Genomic DNA, 18,020 nt, shown 5'->3' on the forward strand with positions numbered 1-18,020 from the left:
CTCCTGGAATTGCAGCCTCTCCCACAGTGGCCATTCCCAGCGCTGCTCACTGCTCCCCTAACCCCCTAACCCCCTGTACGGGGCACAGATGCTTTCTGTGCCCTGCCAGCCCTGCCCGGTGGCCGGTGACTCCTGGGGGCCAGCTGGAGGCACTAGATGTCTCCTGACACCCAGCGCAGTTCCCGATGCTCAGTAGGTGCCCAGAGAATCTCCATGGGGACACTATCACATCTGTAATAAAACTCACTGTACCGCCCTGGCCAGTTTGGCTCAGCAGTTAGAGCGTCAGCCTGCAGATCAATGAGTCGCGGGTTCGATTCCTGACACGGGCACGTACCTCAGTTGCAGTTTGGTCCCTGGCCCTGGTCGGGTTGTGGGGGAGGCAGCCAATCGATGTGTCTCTCACGTCGATGTCTGTGTTTCTTTCTCTCTCTCTCTCTCCCTCTCTCTCTCTGTCTGAAGATGGAAAAGTATCCTCAGGTGAGGATTTAAAAAACAAAAACCACTGTACCTTTTCATTCCTGGTCCCGTTCTTAAAGCGCCAATTGTCGTGTAAAGACAAGGTTGTAACTGCTCTAGTGCAGTTTTGCTCATGATGATAATAAAACAACAGCGATGCAGACTTACAGTCGTCATTCTTCAGAATCCCTTTCGATGTACACGTCACACCAAGGCTGCGGCACATCTTCAGAATCAGTTCTTAGACGGATCAGCAAATCGTCGAATTAAAGTGATTGTGAAACTCTTGCTTGAAGGAAAGGACCTGTTTTCCTGATTTCAGTGTGTGTCTAACATGTATTCTCTTCCAGGCACGAGCTTAAGGACCACTATCAAGACATCAGGGAAGCGCTGCTCAGACTGGACAAATGCAGAAGCGGCTCCGTGTCCCTGGGCCAGGTGCAGAGGGCGCTGCAGGAAGGCGGCTGTCCCCTCCAGGAAGACGAGCTGACCGAGCTCCTGGGCAGGTTTGCTCTCGCCGAGTTGGCAGTGTGTCTCCCAGGCCAAAGAGCGAGTGGGCGCGTGGCTTTCATTTCTTGTGGTCTGTCCAGACTGTTGACCTTGAAATAACCTCCACATCTTCCCTTGGCCGGGTGACATTATAATGGGCTTGAGTCAACTCAAAGCCAAAAGAAAAAGCAACTTAGAGGCACAACATTCCCTGAAGTGTCTCAGCAGCCCAGCATGTCCTAACTTTCGTTTTCATGTTACCCGTGGCACGCGTACATTTTGGCCGGAGCCAGAGAGCCCAACGGGGCCAGATCCTCATGTCCCCTCCCCAGAGTCGACAACTTTCAGTGCCTTTAAGTGACTGCTTTTGGTACTTCGCTTCGTATTTCTAAGTGACAAGTTATATAGCTACTTCTTGAATTTTTGCTGTTAGGCTGTGTCTATTGGCTTCCAACCAGGACGATGTGGATTTAACTCATTTTCATTCAAATTTAACTCATTTTCACCCATCACATGCCACCAACTATCTTACCCCACAGAAACACACGGAAACATATCTCCACAGATGTTACCTTCCCCACAGTGCGGTGTCTCGGTTTGGGGCAGATAATAGTCAGGGTTTGCATTGTGACTAGCTGATCACTTCTCCTTTTAAATGGAACATTTTATTTTCCCTGAAGTTAATATTAATCTTATTTTTTTCTGTTTGTTTTGTTTCCATGTAATTATTTTAAGTAATTAAACCCCTAGCTCACTCCACTTGTGAACTCTCTTTCTCTTCATGGTTGCTCTAAAGTTTGCAACATGCATGAACAAGTAAATAAAGTCCAGTTTCAAATAACACGATACCAGTTGATGGGTAGTGCAGGGGCCTGTAACAGAATATTCCAAATCCTTTCTCCTGTCCCTGTGACAGCGATGCCATTCACCTCACTTATCAACAAGCTGCAATCACTCAATACGTTATTACTTTGAACAAATATCTGTTAGGTCAACTGAGAGTTAGAAAAGTAAAAGATGTTTTACCTTCATTTATTCCTTCTCTGATACTCTTCCTTTCTTTCTGTGGCTCTGAGTTTCTGACCTCCGTGACTTTCCTTCTCTCTGAAGAATGTCTGCTAGCATTTCTTGAGGGGCGGGGCAGCTGGTGATGAATTCCTGTAGTTTTTGTTTGTCTGAAATAGTCTTAATTTCTCCTTCACTTCTAAAGGATAGTTTCACTAGATGTAGAATTCTAGGTTGGTGATTTTTTTTCTTTGAACACTTTGAATATGTCAGTCCCCTCTTTTCTTGTTGGCATGATTTCTGATGAGAAGTACCATGTAATTCTTATCTTTGTTCTTTGATAGATAAGGTTTTCCCTCCCTCTGCCTTCTTTCAAGATTTTCTTGTTATTTTTAGTTCTCTACAGTTAATTAATTAATTGATTATATATATATATATATATATATATATATATATATATATATATATTTGTTTTTTGTTAATCTTTACTGATGATATTTTTCCACTGATTTCTTTTTTAGATAGTTTGGAAGGAAGTGAGGGAGAGAAAGAGAAAGAAACATCAATGTGAAAGAGACACATCAATCAGTTACCTCCTGCACAACCCCTACCGGGGCCAAGGATCAAACCTGCAGCCCAGGCACATGCTCTTGACTGGGGATTGAACCCAAGACCCTCAGTTCATGAACTGACACACTAACTGCTGAACCAAACCAGCCAGGCCCAGTTTTCTAGCATCAGAATATGATAGTGATGCAAAAACCTAGGTGTTGGTTTTTTGGTATTTATCTTGCTTGGTGGTCTCTGAGCTTCCTGGATCTGTGCTTTGTGTCTCATTAATTTTGGAAAATTCTTTGCCATTATTACTTCAAATGTTCTTTCTTTTCTTTTCTTTTTTTTTCCTGCTGGCATTCTAATTGTGTGGATGTTACACTTTTTGAAATTGTTCCACAATGTTTGGATATTCTGTTGTTTCTGTTTTGTTGTTTTTTTCTCTGAATTTAGTTTGGGAAATTTTTATTGACATATTTTAAGCTCAGTGATTATTTTTTTTTTTTAATTCTCACCCAACGACATGCCGAGAGAGAGAGAGAGAGAGAGCGATGTAAAAGAGAAGCATTGATTGGTTGCCTTTCTTTTGGTGCATGAGACAACTCTCAACCAACTGAGCCACTCAGGCTGGGCAAGCTCAGTGATTTGTTCACCTCAACCATGTCCAGTCTACTGATGAACCCATCAAGGACATTCTTCATTTCTGTTACAGTGCTTTTTATTTTCAGCATTTGCTTTTGATGCTTTCTTAGCGTTTTCACCTCTCTGCTTACATCATCCATTTGTTCTTGCGTGTTGTCTGCATTTTCCATTAAAGCCCTTTATATATTAATCATAGTTCATTTAAATTTCCTGTCTGGTAATTCCAAAACATGTGTCATGTCTGAATCTGGTTCTCATGCATTTAGTGTGTGGTTTTGTGTTAATTTGGGTAGGAGCTGGGTTGTATTTAATGATAGCTCTCTGTTTCCTCCAGCATCTTTGTTCTTATCACTTCTGTTTTTGGGGTGGCTTCCCTAGGAGCTCCTCCTTAAATAGAGTCTATGTTTTACAACTGTTTCCATTGAAACTCATTGTTATTACATTTGCTTCATATTTATACAATGATTTTATTGATAGGTTGCTTGTTTCCTAGAATTTCTAAATTTCTTTTTTGTTTTTCTTGCATAATTTACCTTGTCAAATAAAGACAAATTCAGGTTTAGTAAAGAGAGACTTCATTTGAAAAGACTATCGCAGTAGGGAAGGGGGACTATTGTTATGAGGAGGGGCCATGCCATAGGGAAGATGTTCTGACCACGAAGCCGGCAGCACCTCAGAGCTTAGGCAGAGACGGGCTTGTGTCGGGAGAATAAAGAGCCGTGTATGGAGGAGCGAGAGTGAGGGTAGTGTGATCAGACAGTGTGGCAGGAAATGTCTTTCTTTCTGGTCAGAGTCTCGGGAGGAGCCATTAGGAGGGGCCGGTCCACACTCTGATACTGGCTCAGGCTGAGGGTGGTCAAAATTTGGGGGTGTGAGGGAAGGAGGGAAGCTTAGTTGAAGTTTGGTTAAGTCAAGCCGGCAGATATTCTGTCCAGATTGGTCAGTAAGTAAAAAATGTTCAGCTAGTCATTTATAAGAAAAGGAATTTAGAGGGCGGTGTCCACCTTGTCATGGGCAAACCTATGTGTCTTTCCTAAATCGTATGGGGAAAACGTGGTTCTTTGCTGTAAGCCATTTCCAAGGACATAAAGAGGGTGATTTCTCTAACCAGCACTGGTTTTGAGGAGCACAGGGCCCAGGCAGAGTTCAGTGTTGTCAGTGTTCAGCTTTCCCCAGCGTTCGGTCCCACTCGCTATTCTCTCGGGGCCTTTCCCGGAGCCCTCCATCCTAGAGCCTGGTCCCGTTCTCCTGCCCCCGGTCTGCTGCCCAGGAGCACCCTGCTCTGCCCCAGTCTTCTCCTGGGTTGGATCTCCCCTGCCCAACCTTTCACATCTTTATATTTCTTTTTTAATTTTTTTTATCCTCACTTGAGGACATTTTTCCATTTTTTGTTCAGATAGAGTGGAAGGGAGAGAGAGAGAAACATCGACATGAAAGGGACACATCAAGTGGCTGCCACCCACACGACCCACCCAGGGCCGGGGACAAACTGCAACTGAGGTACGTGACTCTAGTGGGAACAGAACCCAGTCTCTCTGGCCCACAGGCCACCGCTCTAACCGCTGAGCCAAACCGGCCAGGGTACATCTTTTTATTTCTTAATTCACATTCTTATTTTGCTGGAGTACTTCCTGAAGTAATTTTCTAAGAAAGAATGGACAAGAAGTAAATTTTCTGAGTTTGGTTGTCTAAAAAAATTTTTCTCTTTTACACCGATTGATAGCTTTTCTGAACATAGAATCCTAAGGAGAAAATTATTTTCCCTTAAAAATAAAGACATTGCACCCTGGCCGGTTTGGTTCAGCGGTTAGAGCGTCAGCCTGCGGTCCTGAGAGACCCGGGTTCGGTTCCCACTAAGGGCACGTACCTCGGTTGCAGTTTGTCCCCGGCCCTGGTCGGTTGTGCGGGTGGCAGCCACTCGATGTGTCCCTTTCACATCGATGTTTCTCTCTCTCTCTCTGTTCCTCTCTCTCCCTCCCACTCTACCTGAACAAAAAATGGAAAAATGTCCTCGGGTGAGGATAAAAAATAAAAATAAAAAATAAAAAAAATAAAGACATTGCTCCACTGTGTTCAAGCTGTGAGAAGCCCCATGCTACTGTGTGTGTACGTGTGTGTGCGTGGGTGTGTGTGTCTAGAGAGAAGGAGGAGCATTTCATCTTCAAATGCCTATGTGTTCTCCCTTAAACAGGGTCTCCTGTCACTAAGTCTATTCCAGCTGAACAAGAATTTATATGCATTCAAAGAATAAATCACTGAAAAATAGCACCAGATAAATCATTAACTAAATGATTATATGAGAGTCTTTTAAAACATTGTTAATCTTGGTACTTTTATAAGCTACAACAAAAAGACTATGGAAATTTTCACAGTCCACCTTTCAATGGGGGTGATCAACTTTCTCACGAATTGAAACCTTAATAAGGACCCATCGCTCCCTCGCTTGTTTCTTCTCAAAGACCCCTTGATGATGCACATCTCTGTTATTTGTAATCATATGTAAATTATTCTTTTCTGGATCCAAAATAGACTCTTCTAAAGAATACTGAGGAGATTAGCATATGCATTTGATTTTATTACTAAATTTTAATACCAAGTTGGCAGTTCATCCTGCTGATGAAACAGCTGATTATCCTTCCCCCCGTGTCGCTGGCACGCGAGCCAGCGCTGTGGGCCCGGGCAGGCCGCGCCGCAGCTGTGGGTGGAGAGCGCCCCTCTGGCTCGTGCTGCTCAGAAGCAGAGGCCTGAGTCCCCGGGAGCTTCCCTGTCCAGCTCACCAGGGTTCCGAGCCCTCCGTCTGCGACACACTCCGTCTGCGACACACTCCGTCTGCGACACACTCCTTCCTGCGGCAAGTTTAGGTGCTGAGCGCCAGGGGCGCACCGAGCACTTCGGTTACAGAGCTGTGAGCTTCGAGTGCAGGTGAACTTTACTTCGAATTATTCTGCACCTTTAATCAACTTGCTTTGTGCTCTCACAAGGTCTTTGGACTTTCTCTCACGATATATTCTTCCAGGATCTAAAGGTACCTCCGTGTTGGAGTCGAGGGCGGGCAGGGGCCTGTGTTTCTACGTGGGGGTCCTGCTGACATGCGTACGCTGACGGAGTGTTTGCTTGAGGAAATACTAAGCTAAGTCGGTTTTGTGAAAATGCCTTGCAAGTGTTTTCAGCCTGATGACTTCGTGTCGGCCATTCTTGTAAAAAAAGTGATCGTGTGTTTTACTCGGTTCCTGTCTTCCTTTCCGCTGTCTCTGATGTATTTCCCTTGTTTTCGAATTCCCCTGCTGCTACTCGGGACAGGCCCTCGCTATGTACGGCCCTGGAATACGGCTGCCAAGGTCGTGTCCCTGCCGCAGCCTCTCCACTCCCCCGGGGACCAGGTTCCTTGGCCGGGCCTCCTCTTCCATCTTCTGCTCTCAGACTTGAGCCCTAGTGTCCAGCCTTCGAGTCTCAGAGCTTCCATCAGGACATGCTGTGTCCTCACCAGCCGGCTGTGGCCCCGCAGTCACCCTCCGACCCTTCCCTGCCCCCATGTCACAGGCTCTGCGTGCCCTGCAGGGTCGTGGCTAACTGGTGTGCACGCCCCCGCAGGCCAGGGGCAGTGTCTCCATCTTTCATAGTCTCCACACCGTTCTGTGCTCAGCAAGGGTGTGTTGAAGGGATACGTGATAGTGTTTTTTAAATTAATATATTTTTTTTTTCCTTTGGGGACAAGTTGGGGAATCAGCTGGCAAAATGATTCCATCAATTACCTTGACTTGTTGAGAGCGGTGGAGAACAGCCAGCCATCAGGACCTGAGCCGATCGACTTTGCAAAGCTCGGTGCAGAGGAGGTTCTGAAGAGCGTCCAGCAAGTCGTGGCCTCCTCTGGTCTGGCTTTGTCAGAGGTACGGCCGACTGCAGAGTGCTCTGCTCTGGAACTAAAGCCCCGGGCCCCTCGGCCGTCGGGAGGACCGGCCGCCCGCCCTGCCCCTCCCCGGGGCGCTCCGGCCCCTCCCCACGCTCCCTGGGAGTCAGAACTCGGAGGAGCTGGTCAAGATCCTGTTGCTCACTGGAGCCAATGTCTGTCCATTTGTGCTCTATAAAAAGCTTCCGCGTTGCCCCCAGCACACGTTCTCTGAGGGGAAAGTGCTCCATGGTTAGCAAACACTGGGTCTGGGGCCAGGGCAAGGGGTTCCAGGCAAAGAGGGCAGAGGCCCCCGGGTGAGAATGGGCTCCGCCCCGGCCCGTGGAGATGAGTGACGTCAGCTGGCGTGAAGAGGCTGACCAGGCTGGGCTGGGCCACAGACTCGTTGTGACGACTGCCAGGAGCCAGGGGAGGGTGCGAGGAGGGACACCCCTCATACACTGACATGTAGGCTAACGTCTGTGTGACACCGTAGGCAGGGGTGGGAATGTCCGGCCCGCGGGCTGTATAAGGCCCTGTGAAATCCACACCAGCTACACAGCTCACCAAATTAGCCTGACCAAATACAGCAGGCCAATTTTTCAGCTGATAATACTGTATGGCCCACAAATGATGTTATAAAGACCCAAATGGCCCTCGGCAGCAAAAAGGTTCCCCACCCTGCGCAGAACACGCCGAGACCTGGTATATGTGGGCATGATGCTGTGGACTGCGTCGGAGTCCTCAGACGACGACTCTGGCCCTGTTCCCGGTGAGGTCATGGTCCCTGGACTGGTCCACACGAGTCTCCCCTTGTAGCAGCAGCAGGAAGAGAAAACGCTGTCTGCAGAAGGCAGGCCGTGCGGTCTGAGCCGGGGACGCAAGGCTGCCACGCGACCACACACTGCCCCACGGCACATCCACGCATGCGGACTCGCAGACCCTCTCGGGAACCCAGGCACGCTCGCCGGGTGCCCGGAGGGAGGGGCCTGTCGGTGCAGGCGGCCAGGCTCTGCAGCGCGGCCGGCGGAAGCTCGGGCCAGGACAGGCGGCAGCCCGGCCGGCTTGTGAGCGATGCCCGCACCTTGGCCTTTATCTTGGAGAGCTGACCTTGCTGCATGTAGGAATTCTCTGAGGAGTTAACATATTTGTCTTTATTTCACTGATTATCTGAAGAAAGATTAGTATGAACCAGAAAACCCCCTACACCTCAGCACCAGAGCCCGTGCTCGGGACCGCCCTGCCCGTGGCCTGCACACTCGGCGTGCACGGGGCCAGGCCGGGCCACGCCAGACACAGCGCCGTGGGAAGGGCAGCTTCTCCCCGGCCCTGGCCGGCTGTGGCTGAGCTGGAAACAGGCCCAGCACTGCTGATCGCTTCCTTGCTCCGATTTCCACAGCCCCGCAGGCCAAATAACCCGTTTTCAGGATGGCTTTGCCCCCTTCTAACTTACACTGAGCACCTATCAGGACGTTTCTCAAACTGAGGCCCGTGGAACCTTTGGGAGGCAGCCTGGCTCTCACTTCCGAGAAAATGTCCTTAGGTGAGGAGGTTTGTTTTTGTTGTTGTTTTTTTGTTTTCTCCATTTATTTTTAGAGAGAGAGGAAGGAAGAGGGAGAGAGAGATAGAAACATCAATGAGAGAGAATATTGATTGGCCGGCTCCTGCAGGATCCCACTGGGGATCAGACCCACAGCCTGGGCATGTGCCCTGGCTGGGCATTGATCCTGTGACCTCTTGGTGCAGGGGCCGATGTTCCACCGCTGAGCCACACTGGCCGGGGGCATCTTGTTTCTGAAATGACATAATGATACCTTATTTTCATGTCGAGTTTTATGGATTTCTGTTCCTCGTTTGATTCTTCCACTCGTCCTGGGGCTTGGCCGGCTGAGTTGACACAGGGAAAGCCACACAGACGCAGCACTTGCAGACCTAAGGTCACCTCTCAGGTCCCCTGAGCTCATGAGGCTCATTCCACAGCCGCAATGCCTTCCGGCACCCTCAGAACACAAAGTGCTCAGTCGACTGCTCTTTTTTTTTCAATCCTCACCCGAGGACATTTTTCCATTTTTTGTTCAGATAGAGAGGGAGGGAGAGAGAGAGAAGCATCAACATGAAAGGGACACATCGAGTGGTTGCCACCCGCACGACCCAACCAGGGCTGGGGACAAACTGCAACCGAGGTACGTGCCCTTAGCGGGAACCGAACCCAGGTCTCTCTGGACCACAGGTCGACACTCTAACCGCTGAGCCAAACCGGCCAGGGCGACTGCTTATCTTTACATCATTCTCCTTCGCGCAGATGCACAGCCCCGCACAGGTGCACGTTCAGGGTGCCTGGTAGACCGAGAACAGCATGAGCGGTGAGCCCTCATTCTCTGTGGAAGAAGCTGAGCTCAGAGAGGGTCAGGGCAGTAGAGCCAGGGTTCAAATCTGCTTCCTGACCTGTGGCCAGCGGTGTTTCCACTCTACCCAACCACCTGGTACCACCACAATCTAAAAACAGATTTAAAGTTACACAGCATGTAAGGTTAATTTGATACACACATAACACACCTGCCGGCTAATGGGGCATGCCTAATTATCTCTGAATGAGAATTAACTGCCAGGGAATTTGGTTTGGGATTTGCACGCACATTGAATTCTTACTTTTAAAAAGTAAGATCTTGCCCTGGCCAGTTTGGCTCAGTGGTTAGAGCGTTGGCCTGCGGTCCAGAGAGACCCGGGTTCGGTTCCCACTAAGGGCACGTACCTTGGTTGCAGTTTGTCCGCGGCCCTGGTTGGGGTCGTGCGGGTGGCAGCCACTCGATGTGTCCCTTTCACATCAATGTTTCTCTCTCTCTTCCTCCCACTCTACCTGAACAAAAATGGAGGAATGTCCTCGGGTGAGGATAAAATATATATATAGATAGATATAGATAGATAGATAGATAGATAGATTCCTAACCTACTACTTGATACAGATTCCCTAGTGCACTGAAAATGAGTGATTTTGTTTCGACAGATGGAAAAAAAAAAAAAGGGCTTTCTTTTTATAGCATATTTTTGCACTTTTTCAGTTTGACTGCTGGGTTGGCACTGCCTGCCTGGCCCCTGCAGCCCAGGCACCAGGCGGTGGGGGTCCTCCCATTTGGCGAGGGCATGGCTTGGCTGCCGTGGGGAAAGGGCAGCAGCCTCCCTGTAGCAGCCTCTGGCTGGGGGTAATGGGCTGGGTGGTCCCTTGACTCCTCCTCCTGGTCCATTGTGATGTAAGACTCCTACCTGGAGACCCTGCCCCACCCCTGGACACAGTGGGATTCCCCCGAGCCTCCTGTCACAGGTGACTGTGCTCAAAGGAGCTGGAATTTAATGATGGAGAGACTTTGGGCCAGTGACTGGGGTCAGGTTCTTCTTCACTCCAGTTCGTGTCCAAATAGGAGAGACTAAGGCGAGTTCCCCATGACAGGTAGATTCTTACGCCGTGAGCACACCTCACCTGTCTGTCTCGATCGTGGTGCATTTATTTAGTCTTTCAGAAGGTACAGGGCACTTGCATACACTTGGTTGCCTTTGCTTTCAGCAGGAGAAATACTTAAGAAAAATATTTTTGAAATATTCACTCGACAGTCACAGCTGCTTTTTTTTTTCCCCCTTGGTAGGCGTTTTCTGCGGTGGATAAAGAGGACACTGGGTTTGTGACTGCTTCGGATTTCGGAGAAGTTCTTAAGGATTTCTGTTACAAACTAACGGATAACCAGTACCACTATTTTCTGAGGAAACTAAGACTTCATCTGACTCCCTCTATAAACTGGAAGTATTTCCTCCAGAACGTCAGCGGTTTCCGTGAAGAGGTAAGGAGGCCCACAGCACGTACGCACCTCTTTTTGAAAAAGGGCTCAAGTTATTTTTTTGTAAAACGGATAATTGATTAAAACCAGATAAGTTGGCAGATAAAGTCAGATAAGTTGGCAAACAGCTCGTGTACTTAGCTCATTCTAAATGAAAATTTGGTATAAACTCCATGTAGAGTATGAGAAGGTAAATATGTATCTTTTACTTTATTTGAAAGTTGTTATTTTATTTTCAAAGAAGCTTGGGAGCTTGCTTTTGTCTGGTTGGTTTAGAGTGCTCGGGAATCTCAGACCCCCGAAGATGGCCGTGGGTGGCAGTGAAGGACCTGGGACCCACTTGGGAGGCATTTGTGGAGGACCCACTATGTGCCGGGCCCTCGGCCATGTATCAGTCAGTCCTGGGGTGGAGATAGTGGAGATAGTGGGCTTTAACAGATGTATACTCAGCAGCTCCCAGGGGAAGTCAGGGAGGGCTTCCTGGAGGAGGTGGGTTTGTATTTCTTCCTCAGGACTGCTTTTCTGGCTGTACTAGCTGTATATTCTTAGGTGTTTCTTGGCCACTGTTATTAGAAACAGTTACAATGTGCCCTGGCCAGTTTGGCTCAGCGGTTGAGCGTAGGCCTGCGGACCAGAGAGTACCAGGTTCAGTTCCCGCTAGGGGCACGTACCACAAAAAAAAAAAAAAAAAAAAAAAAAAAAAAAAAAAACATTAGAAACAGTTACAATGTAACCAGCAGATTTCTTTGATCGCCATTCTCCTCTGAGTGAGCACAGACACACGTGAAACATCCCAAAGAATGCAGCCGCTTGGTCACAACAGCTTTCCTGGGATGCATTTAACTGTCCCCTGGAGCGGGGCGCTAGGCCGTCCCCAACTGCACGCTTTCACATACAGGAGCACCTAGTGGGGAGACCCTCGCTCGCTTACCCAGCACGGGTTCTTGGAGAGGAGACCACTGCCGCGGGAAGGGTTTTGAGGTTTGAGGTTCATTCTAATAACAGCAGCAAGCCCTGCCTAGCGCTTCCCGCGTGCCGGGCACGGTTCCCCCCTTCGTAGACATTCACTCCCGTAACCCTTTGACATCGCTACGAGTACCTGCTGGAAATACCCCTTTATAGACGAGGACGCTGGGCACAGACACATGAAGTAACCTGTCCACAGTCACCCCCGGAGGGTGGGATGGCTGGTTGGCAAACCCGAGAAGTCGGGCCCCCGGCTCCAGGCCCCTAAATGCTGTGTTCTCCTCTGGAGCTGTGATTTTTTTTCATCTTCGCCATTTAGATGGTAATTCCTAAACAATGTATACTGTTGTGTAGTGTGTTTTACAACTTTATGTGCATGGCCCTCACCAGTTTTGCTCAGCGGTTAGTGCGTTGGCCCGTGGACCAGAGTCGCAGGTTCGATTCCGGTCCTACCTTGGTTGCGGTTCGTCCTCAGCCCTGGTGGGGTCGTGCAGGAGGCAGCCACTCGATGTCTCTCTCTCACATCGATGTTTCTCTCTCTCCCTCCCACTCTATCTGAAGATAAATGGAAACATATTCTCGGGTCAGGATAAAAAAACCCTACAACAGTTTATGTATATGGTATTATATAGAATTTTGTGTTCTGTGCTTATTTTTTTCTTGTTTAATATCATGTGTTTAAGGCTTATCCATGTTGTTACATTGGCTTTAGTTCATTCACTCACGCTGCTATAAAGTCAGTCTATTCGATGAATACATTCTGTTAAACATCGCTCTGCTGGTTACGTTCCTCCTGTTCAGGAGCATGTAGGTTGTATGTGGTTTCCTCTGTTACAAGCAAAGCACCAGTCAACCCTGTGGCTGTGTCCTGCACCCTCACTGGGTTCCTCTGCATGGATCCGAGGGATGGGGTGGGCACGGCGCACTTCCCAGATGTGGCCTGGTGGGGGCACCCGTCAGCACGCGCACCACCCGCCTCGCGTGGGACTTCCTGCCGCCACCCCCATCCCTGCTAACCGTGGTACGATCAGGCCTTTTCATTTCTGCCAACCTGAAGGTCAGTAAGGCCGAACATTCTCAGGTGTCATCGGTCACTCAGACGTCGCCGTCCGCAAAGACCCGGAAAGGGTTCCAACCCTTCGTCGATAAGTGAGTTGCAAACACCTTCTCCTGGTCTGCGAGTTGGCTTTTCTCTCTGTTTATCGTGACCCTCGTTATTTTCAGTGTGAATTATACTTTGTTCCGATTTTTTAAAAAAAAAACATATCCACTGAGGAATTTTGCAAAATACATGAACGTATAAAAAAGAACCCAGCGATCCCAGCCCTGTGATGATGGTGTGATGACGAGAACGACCGCCGCGGCCGTCTAGCAAGGGAGCTGCTGAGCTCCGGCCCTTCCTGAGCATGTCCTCCCCTCGTCGTCCCGCTGAGGGAGGGACAGGGTCCACTTCACGGGCGAAAGGACAGGCTCCGCAGTCAGGTGCCGGCCCAGCCGCTCAGCCGCGAGTGGACACCAGGCAGGTTCAGCTTCAGGGCTGAAGTTCCTTCCATGTGCCTCACAGTCTTGGAAGCTGTTTTCGTCTTTTATAATGCATTTCCCCCATTTTTATTATCATTATTATTATTATTATTATTATTATTATTATTATTGTGGCAAAAGACACATGACATGAATGTTACCACCCTCACCCTCTGCAGCCCAGCGGCATGGAGCGCATTGCTGTGCCCGTGTGCACCCCCAGAACGTCCTCACCCCGCAGACCTGGAGCTCTGCCCACCAGCCACGAGCTCCCCATGTTTCTCCCCTGGCCTTGGGCCCACCACCATCCTTTCTCCTCCAGGGACCTCATGTAAGTGGAGCCACGCAGTACTGGCCTGTGACTGGCTTCTGTCACTGAGCACAGCGGATGCCGGGGCTCCCTTCCTGTTTGAGGCTGAGACCAGTCCGTGTGTGCACAGACCACATGTTGTGTGTCTCTTGGTCCGCCCACGTGGCGCTGCTGTGAACGTGGGTGTGCAGACACAGTACACTTTTCATGTCGAGGAGATGACACGGTCCATAGAACCAGGCATCTTGTTTTCTGTCCCCATACATTAAATTGCACCGTGTCACTTAAAGGTCTTCCAAATAGCATTTGAAGTGTCCAGATAAGATTCCTTTGACGACTCTATTTTTACAAAAGCATTTAGATTTTTTTCCCCCGCTTTTGCCACTGTAATTTACTGTATAGTAAACACTTTCTGTGTAATTCTGTATCCACATTTTGGCTTCTTTTCTAAAAAAAAAAACAACCCCAAGAAATAGAATAACTGGGGTCAAAGGACAGGAATACTTTTATTGACCTTAAAAGTAACCACATATTCTTTAAAGTGTCTTTTCTGTTGGGTTAAATCATATAAAGTCACCATTCCTAAGAGTCATAAGTGGTTGAAAATTGCCAATTTCATGTGGTTTAAACTAATGTTTGCAGAAGTCATTTATGTCCATTATACACGATTTAGAATATGCATATAATGAGAAGCGGATTAAAGCCACTGGTAGGGAACAAGCTGTGTTAGCATTTGGTATATTTACTTCCAATCCTGTCTTCTATACAAACATCCTTTGGGGGGAACAAGGACAGGCTGTACACACTGTTGAACTTGGGGTCTTGGGGAGGTTTTCCTGACTCCTGAAAGACTCCTTTTTTAACACTGTATCAAAGTAATATATGCCCACATGAAAATTAAAAAATTGAATTGTTGCAAAAGATTTAAACGCCAAGACCACTTGATGGGCTCCCCACGTCCATGGCTGCTCCCAGCACGCTCACTGTGATTGGTTGTTCCTCCAGCTGTAAACCTCCCTCCCGTCTCGCTGAGATGACAGAGGACTGGGCTTCCTCATCCCAGCCTCCCGGCCCCTCCTCAGGTCCCTCGCACAGTCTCCCCTGCAGCTGCCTGTCACTTATTCCAATATTGACATTTCCCATGTTACCGATTTTTCTCTAAAACGTGGGTCTGTTTGACATGCACCGGCCCACTGTGTGCCGGGCACGGCGCCGCGTGCTGGTCAGCAGGGAACCGAACTGCCGCGCCCCTGCCTTTGGGGGGCTTGTACTCTAGCGAGGGGGGAAGACAAGAAATGGGAAAATATAACACATGTCGTCCCAGCATGTGCTGCGGGGAAAGTAAAGCAGGGCGGGAGGAGGAGGACTTGTCTGAGAAGGTGACCTTTGAGCCCAGACTCGGGAGGGGAGGGAGGGAGCGGTGACTTCCAGGGTCAAAGCTGGCTCAGGAGGTGCCCAGTATGGCTGCCACGGGGCGGCCGTGTGACTTGTTATCGTGGCGAAGGCTTCGTGAGGGCTTTGGCTCTGAGTGGCACGGGGGCAAGGGGAGGTTCCTGGCAGAGGAGCGTCGGGAACTGACTTGCATTTTAGAAAAATCACTTTGGGAACAGGATGGAGAGGAGACTGTGGGGACCAAGGGCCAGAGCAGGGAGACCAGCCTCGCCTCTGGGGACGGGGAGGCTGCTGGAGGGGTTCATTCTGGGTCCAGCTGGAAAGTGGTCAGAGGCGGTGCGGATGGCCTGGCTGTGCTGCGGGAGAGAACAGGAGCCGGGTCCTCCCCCAGCGTTTTGGCTTTGAAGGGGGGAGAGGGGGAGAGGAGAGGAAGGTGTAGCCCATGTGCCGTCTGGACTGTAGGGGCCTCCAGCTTTCTGTATTCTAATGATGCCAGGGTACCCGTATGAGCAGCTGTGTGTACGAGCCCAGAGGCTTCCGATGGCTCGTGTGTCCTCGCGGCAGCCGTGTGCCAGAGGTCGGGAGGCGGGGCTCCAGCCTCAGGGTGGCCGCCACCTTCCTTGCTCATGGGTCACCACGAGCATCTCCGAGGACTCTGGTATTGCAGGACGGCGAGGAGGACAAATCCAGAGTTCAAGTCTGGCCGGCTTGCTCCCCCAGTGTTAGGGCTACCTGGCGTCCCCGCAGAGTTGCCCTGTCTCCGTAAGCACTTTGCTGAACATTCCTGCTAGGAGGTTTCAGGATCAACTGCAACAGGAGCGCCATGGGCTGTGGGGGCTGGGACCAGGGTCGCAGAGATGGCACTGCGGGGGGAGGGGGCCTGCCCAGCCCCCTCCTGCCTTTCTGGGTCCGTGTGCAGTCGGTGGTGGAATCAGGGAGTCGGCCTCGGAATCGGAATAGGCCCAGGGGTGGGAAGAGCTTGCCGAGAACCAAGGTGTGTTCACCAGGAGGACAAGTCACGTGAGCAGCTTCTGAGCTCCAAGGGCAGCCTGCAGGTGTGGGGGTGAGGCCCCGGGGCGACCCCGGCAGTTCAGAACCTGTGGGGCTTTCTGTTGTCCTGTGTACCTGCTGATGGGCAGGGCAGACCACGGGTCCTGTGTCCCTCACCCCTGAGCAGAAGGAGAAAGGCTGACACCATGAGCAGGAGCTCCCTCCGGGGAGGCTGGAATGGTGAGGATGTATCGTCGTGACGATGTCTGAGGGTTAATCCTGGGCTGGTGTCTCCACAGAAGGGAAACGAGTAACAAGTAGCAGGAAAGCAGATGCACCCCCTCCAGCTCATGAAATGGCACACCAGCCGTCCTTCCAAGCCGGGGACGCACGGTGGCAGGTCCTCACAAGGAGGCTACCAGCGTGTGATCACCGCCTGGGGCCTCCTCCGGAGGCAGTCCCGCAGGGTCCGCCGGGCGGGCTCCGGGCTCCGGGCTCCGGGCTCCGGGCTCCGGGCTCCGGGCTCCGGGCTCAGGCTGCAGCACACACACCTTCTCAGGCCCGGAGACTATAGCTGAGGATTCGACACCCACTCATGACCCACTTCTCGTGGTGAGAGCGCCGCTCAGTCTGTCCTCAGCCACTTCTGCTGATCGTAGGCCCCGTGTGCCTATCACACGTGGCGCCTGAGCTCTCCAGGCAGATGCCGCACTGTTTCCGCTCCTGCGTGTGGCCCTGCTGCGGCGTCTGCCCCCCCCCCCCCCCAGCTCCTGTGCTTCACTGAGCACCACTGAGTCCCAGCAGCGTGTCTCCCAGTGCAGGTGTCCACGGGCTCCGTCTGGGGGTGCCACGCCGCTCCCTGGTGCAACTCCCGGGTTTGAGAACCAGGCCGTGCGCCACGGGAGATCACACCCGATTCATAAAAGAAGGGGACGCGGTATTGGAACGGAAATGCTCCCCTGTGGCTTGGTCAGACAGCAACAAAGAAAAAGGGGCAGGTTCTGGTCAACACACAAGTCTCTTCACCGTCAGATCCCCACACACCGAGTGAAACAGTATCCACATTCCCGACCTCAGTAAATGCCTCCTTTTTACCTCCAGGAAAAACATTTTACCTTCAAAGTGCAACGTACAAAATACAGAGCATCCCATTGTTTTTAGAAAAATCATGTGTTTACCATTTCTTTTTCATCTTAAAGTGCTATGTCAGTATCTCCCACAAATATAACAATAACGCTCAAAGCAGACAGCATTTGTAAAAGGCACGGTAGAGACCCATACGAAGTCTCCACTACCCTGGCAATAATGGACTTTTTAACAGAACGGGCCCTTAGTCAACGCAGCAGTGTTTCCGCGGCGCCCCAGCCGGCGGAGAGCCGAGACCTTCCGTGCTCTGTGTTTGACACATGCCGGCCCTCGCCTCGCGCCCGAGAGGGTCAGGAACTCGGGTTTTCCTCCAGGAGAGTTTAAAAGCGTGGTTTTCAGCAGACGAGGAGGCACATCAGAATGTCTGGAACCTTTCATGAGCATCGGGTTTGTATGCGCTGCCACAGTGTCGCCGCGATTTGTCTTTGTTTCCTTGTGAACGTGATGGTGTTTACGCACTTTTAATGCATGTGATGAAGGAGGGGGCTTTCCTTTCTGGGAAGGGGCCCTCCGATGATCGGAAATAAATTAAAAGATTAAGAGACATCGCTACTGTTATTTACTCTTGCTTCTGGCGGCAAGAAAGGCTAAGTCCCCTTGATAGAATTTCAGGGATTCTTAAATGTTGCCCCTAAATTTCACTCACTCTCCACACGCTGCGGACACATTGACCACCTGTTGTCCGGAGACCACGGAGGGTGTGCCAAGTGGCGAGAGAGAACTCGGGCTGACTTGGCGACAGGCCAGGGCGCAGGCGCTGCTAAGGCGTGGGCTGGTGTCACCCACGGCCTGCATCTCAGCGTCGTGGGGCAGCCCCGTGGGACCAGGCCGACCT

General features: G+C 50.5%; 1 protein-coding gene across 1 annotated transcript in view; it reads left to right on the top strand.

The window, feature by feature from the left end:
* The window catches only part of EFCAB6 (EF-hand calcium binding domain 6), a 201,718-nt gene that overhangs the window by 151,277 nt on the left and 32,421 nt on the right, over positions 1-18,020 (top strand). The window contains exons 22-24 of the mRNA XM_036252660.1: positions 810-965; positions 6,863-7,034; positions 10,672-10,863. Of these exons, the coding sequence (XP_036108553.1) occupies positions 810-965; positions 6,863-7,034; positions 10,672-10,863 (520 nt within the window). The remainder of the gene's footprint in view (positions 1-809; positions 966-6,862; positions 7,035-10,671; positions 10,864-18,020) is intronic.

Source organism: Molossus molossus, unplaced genomic scaffold (assembly GCF_014108415.1).
Source record: "Molossus molossus isolate mMolMol1 unplaced genomic scaffold, mMolMol1.p scaffold_m16_p_10, whole genome shotgun sequence".
NCBI lineage: Eukaryota > Metazoa > Chordata > Mammalia > Chiroptera > Molossidae > Molossus > Molossus molossus.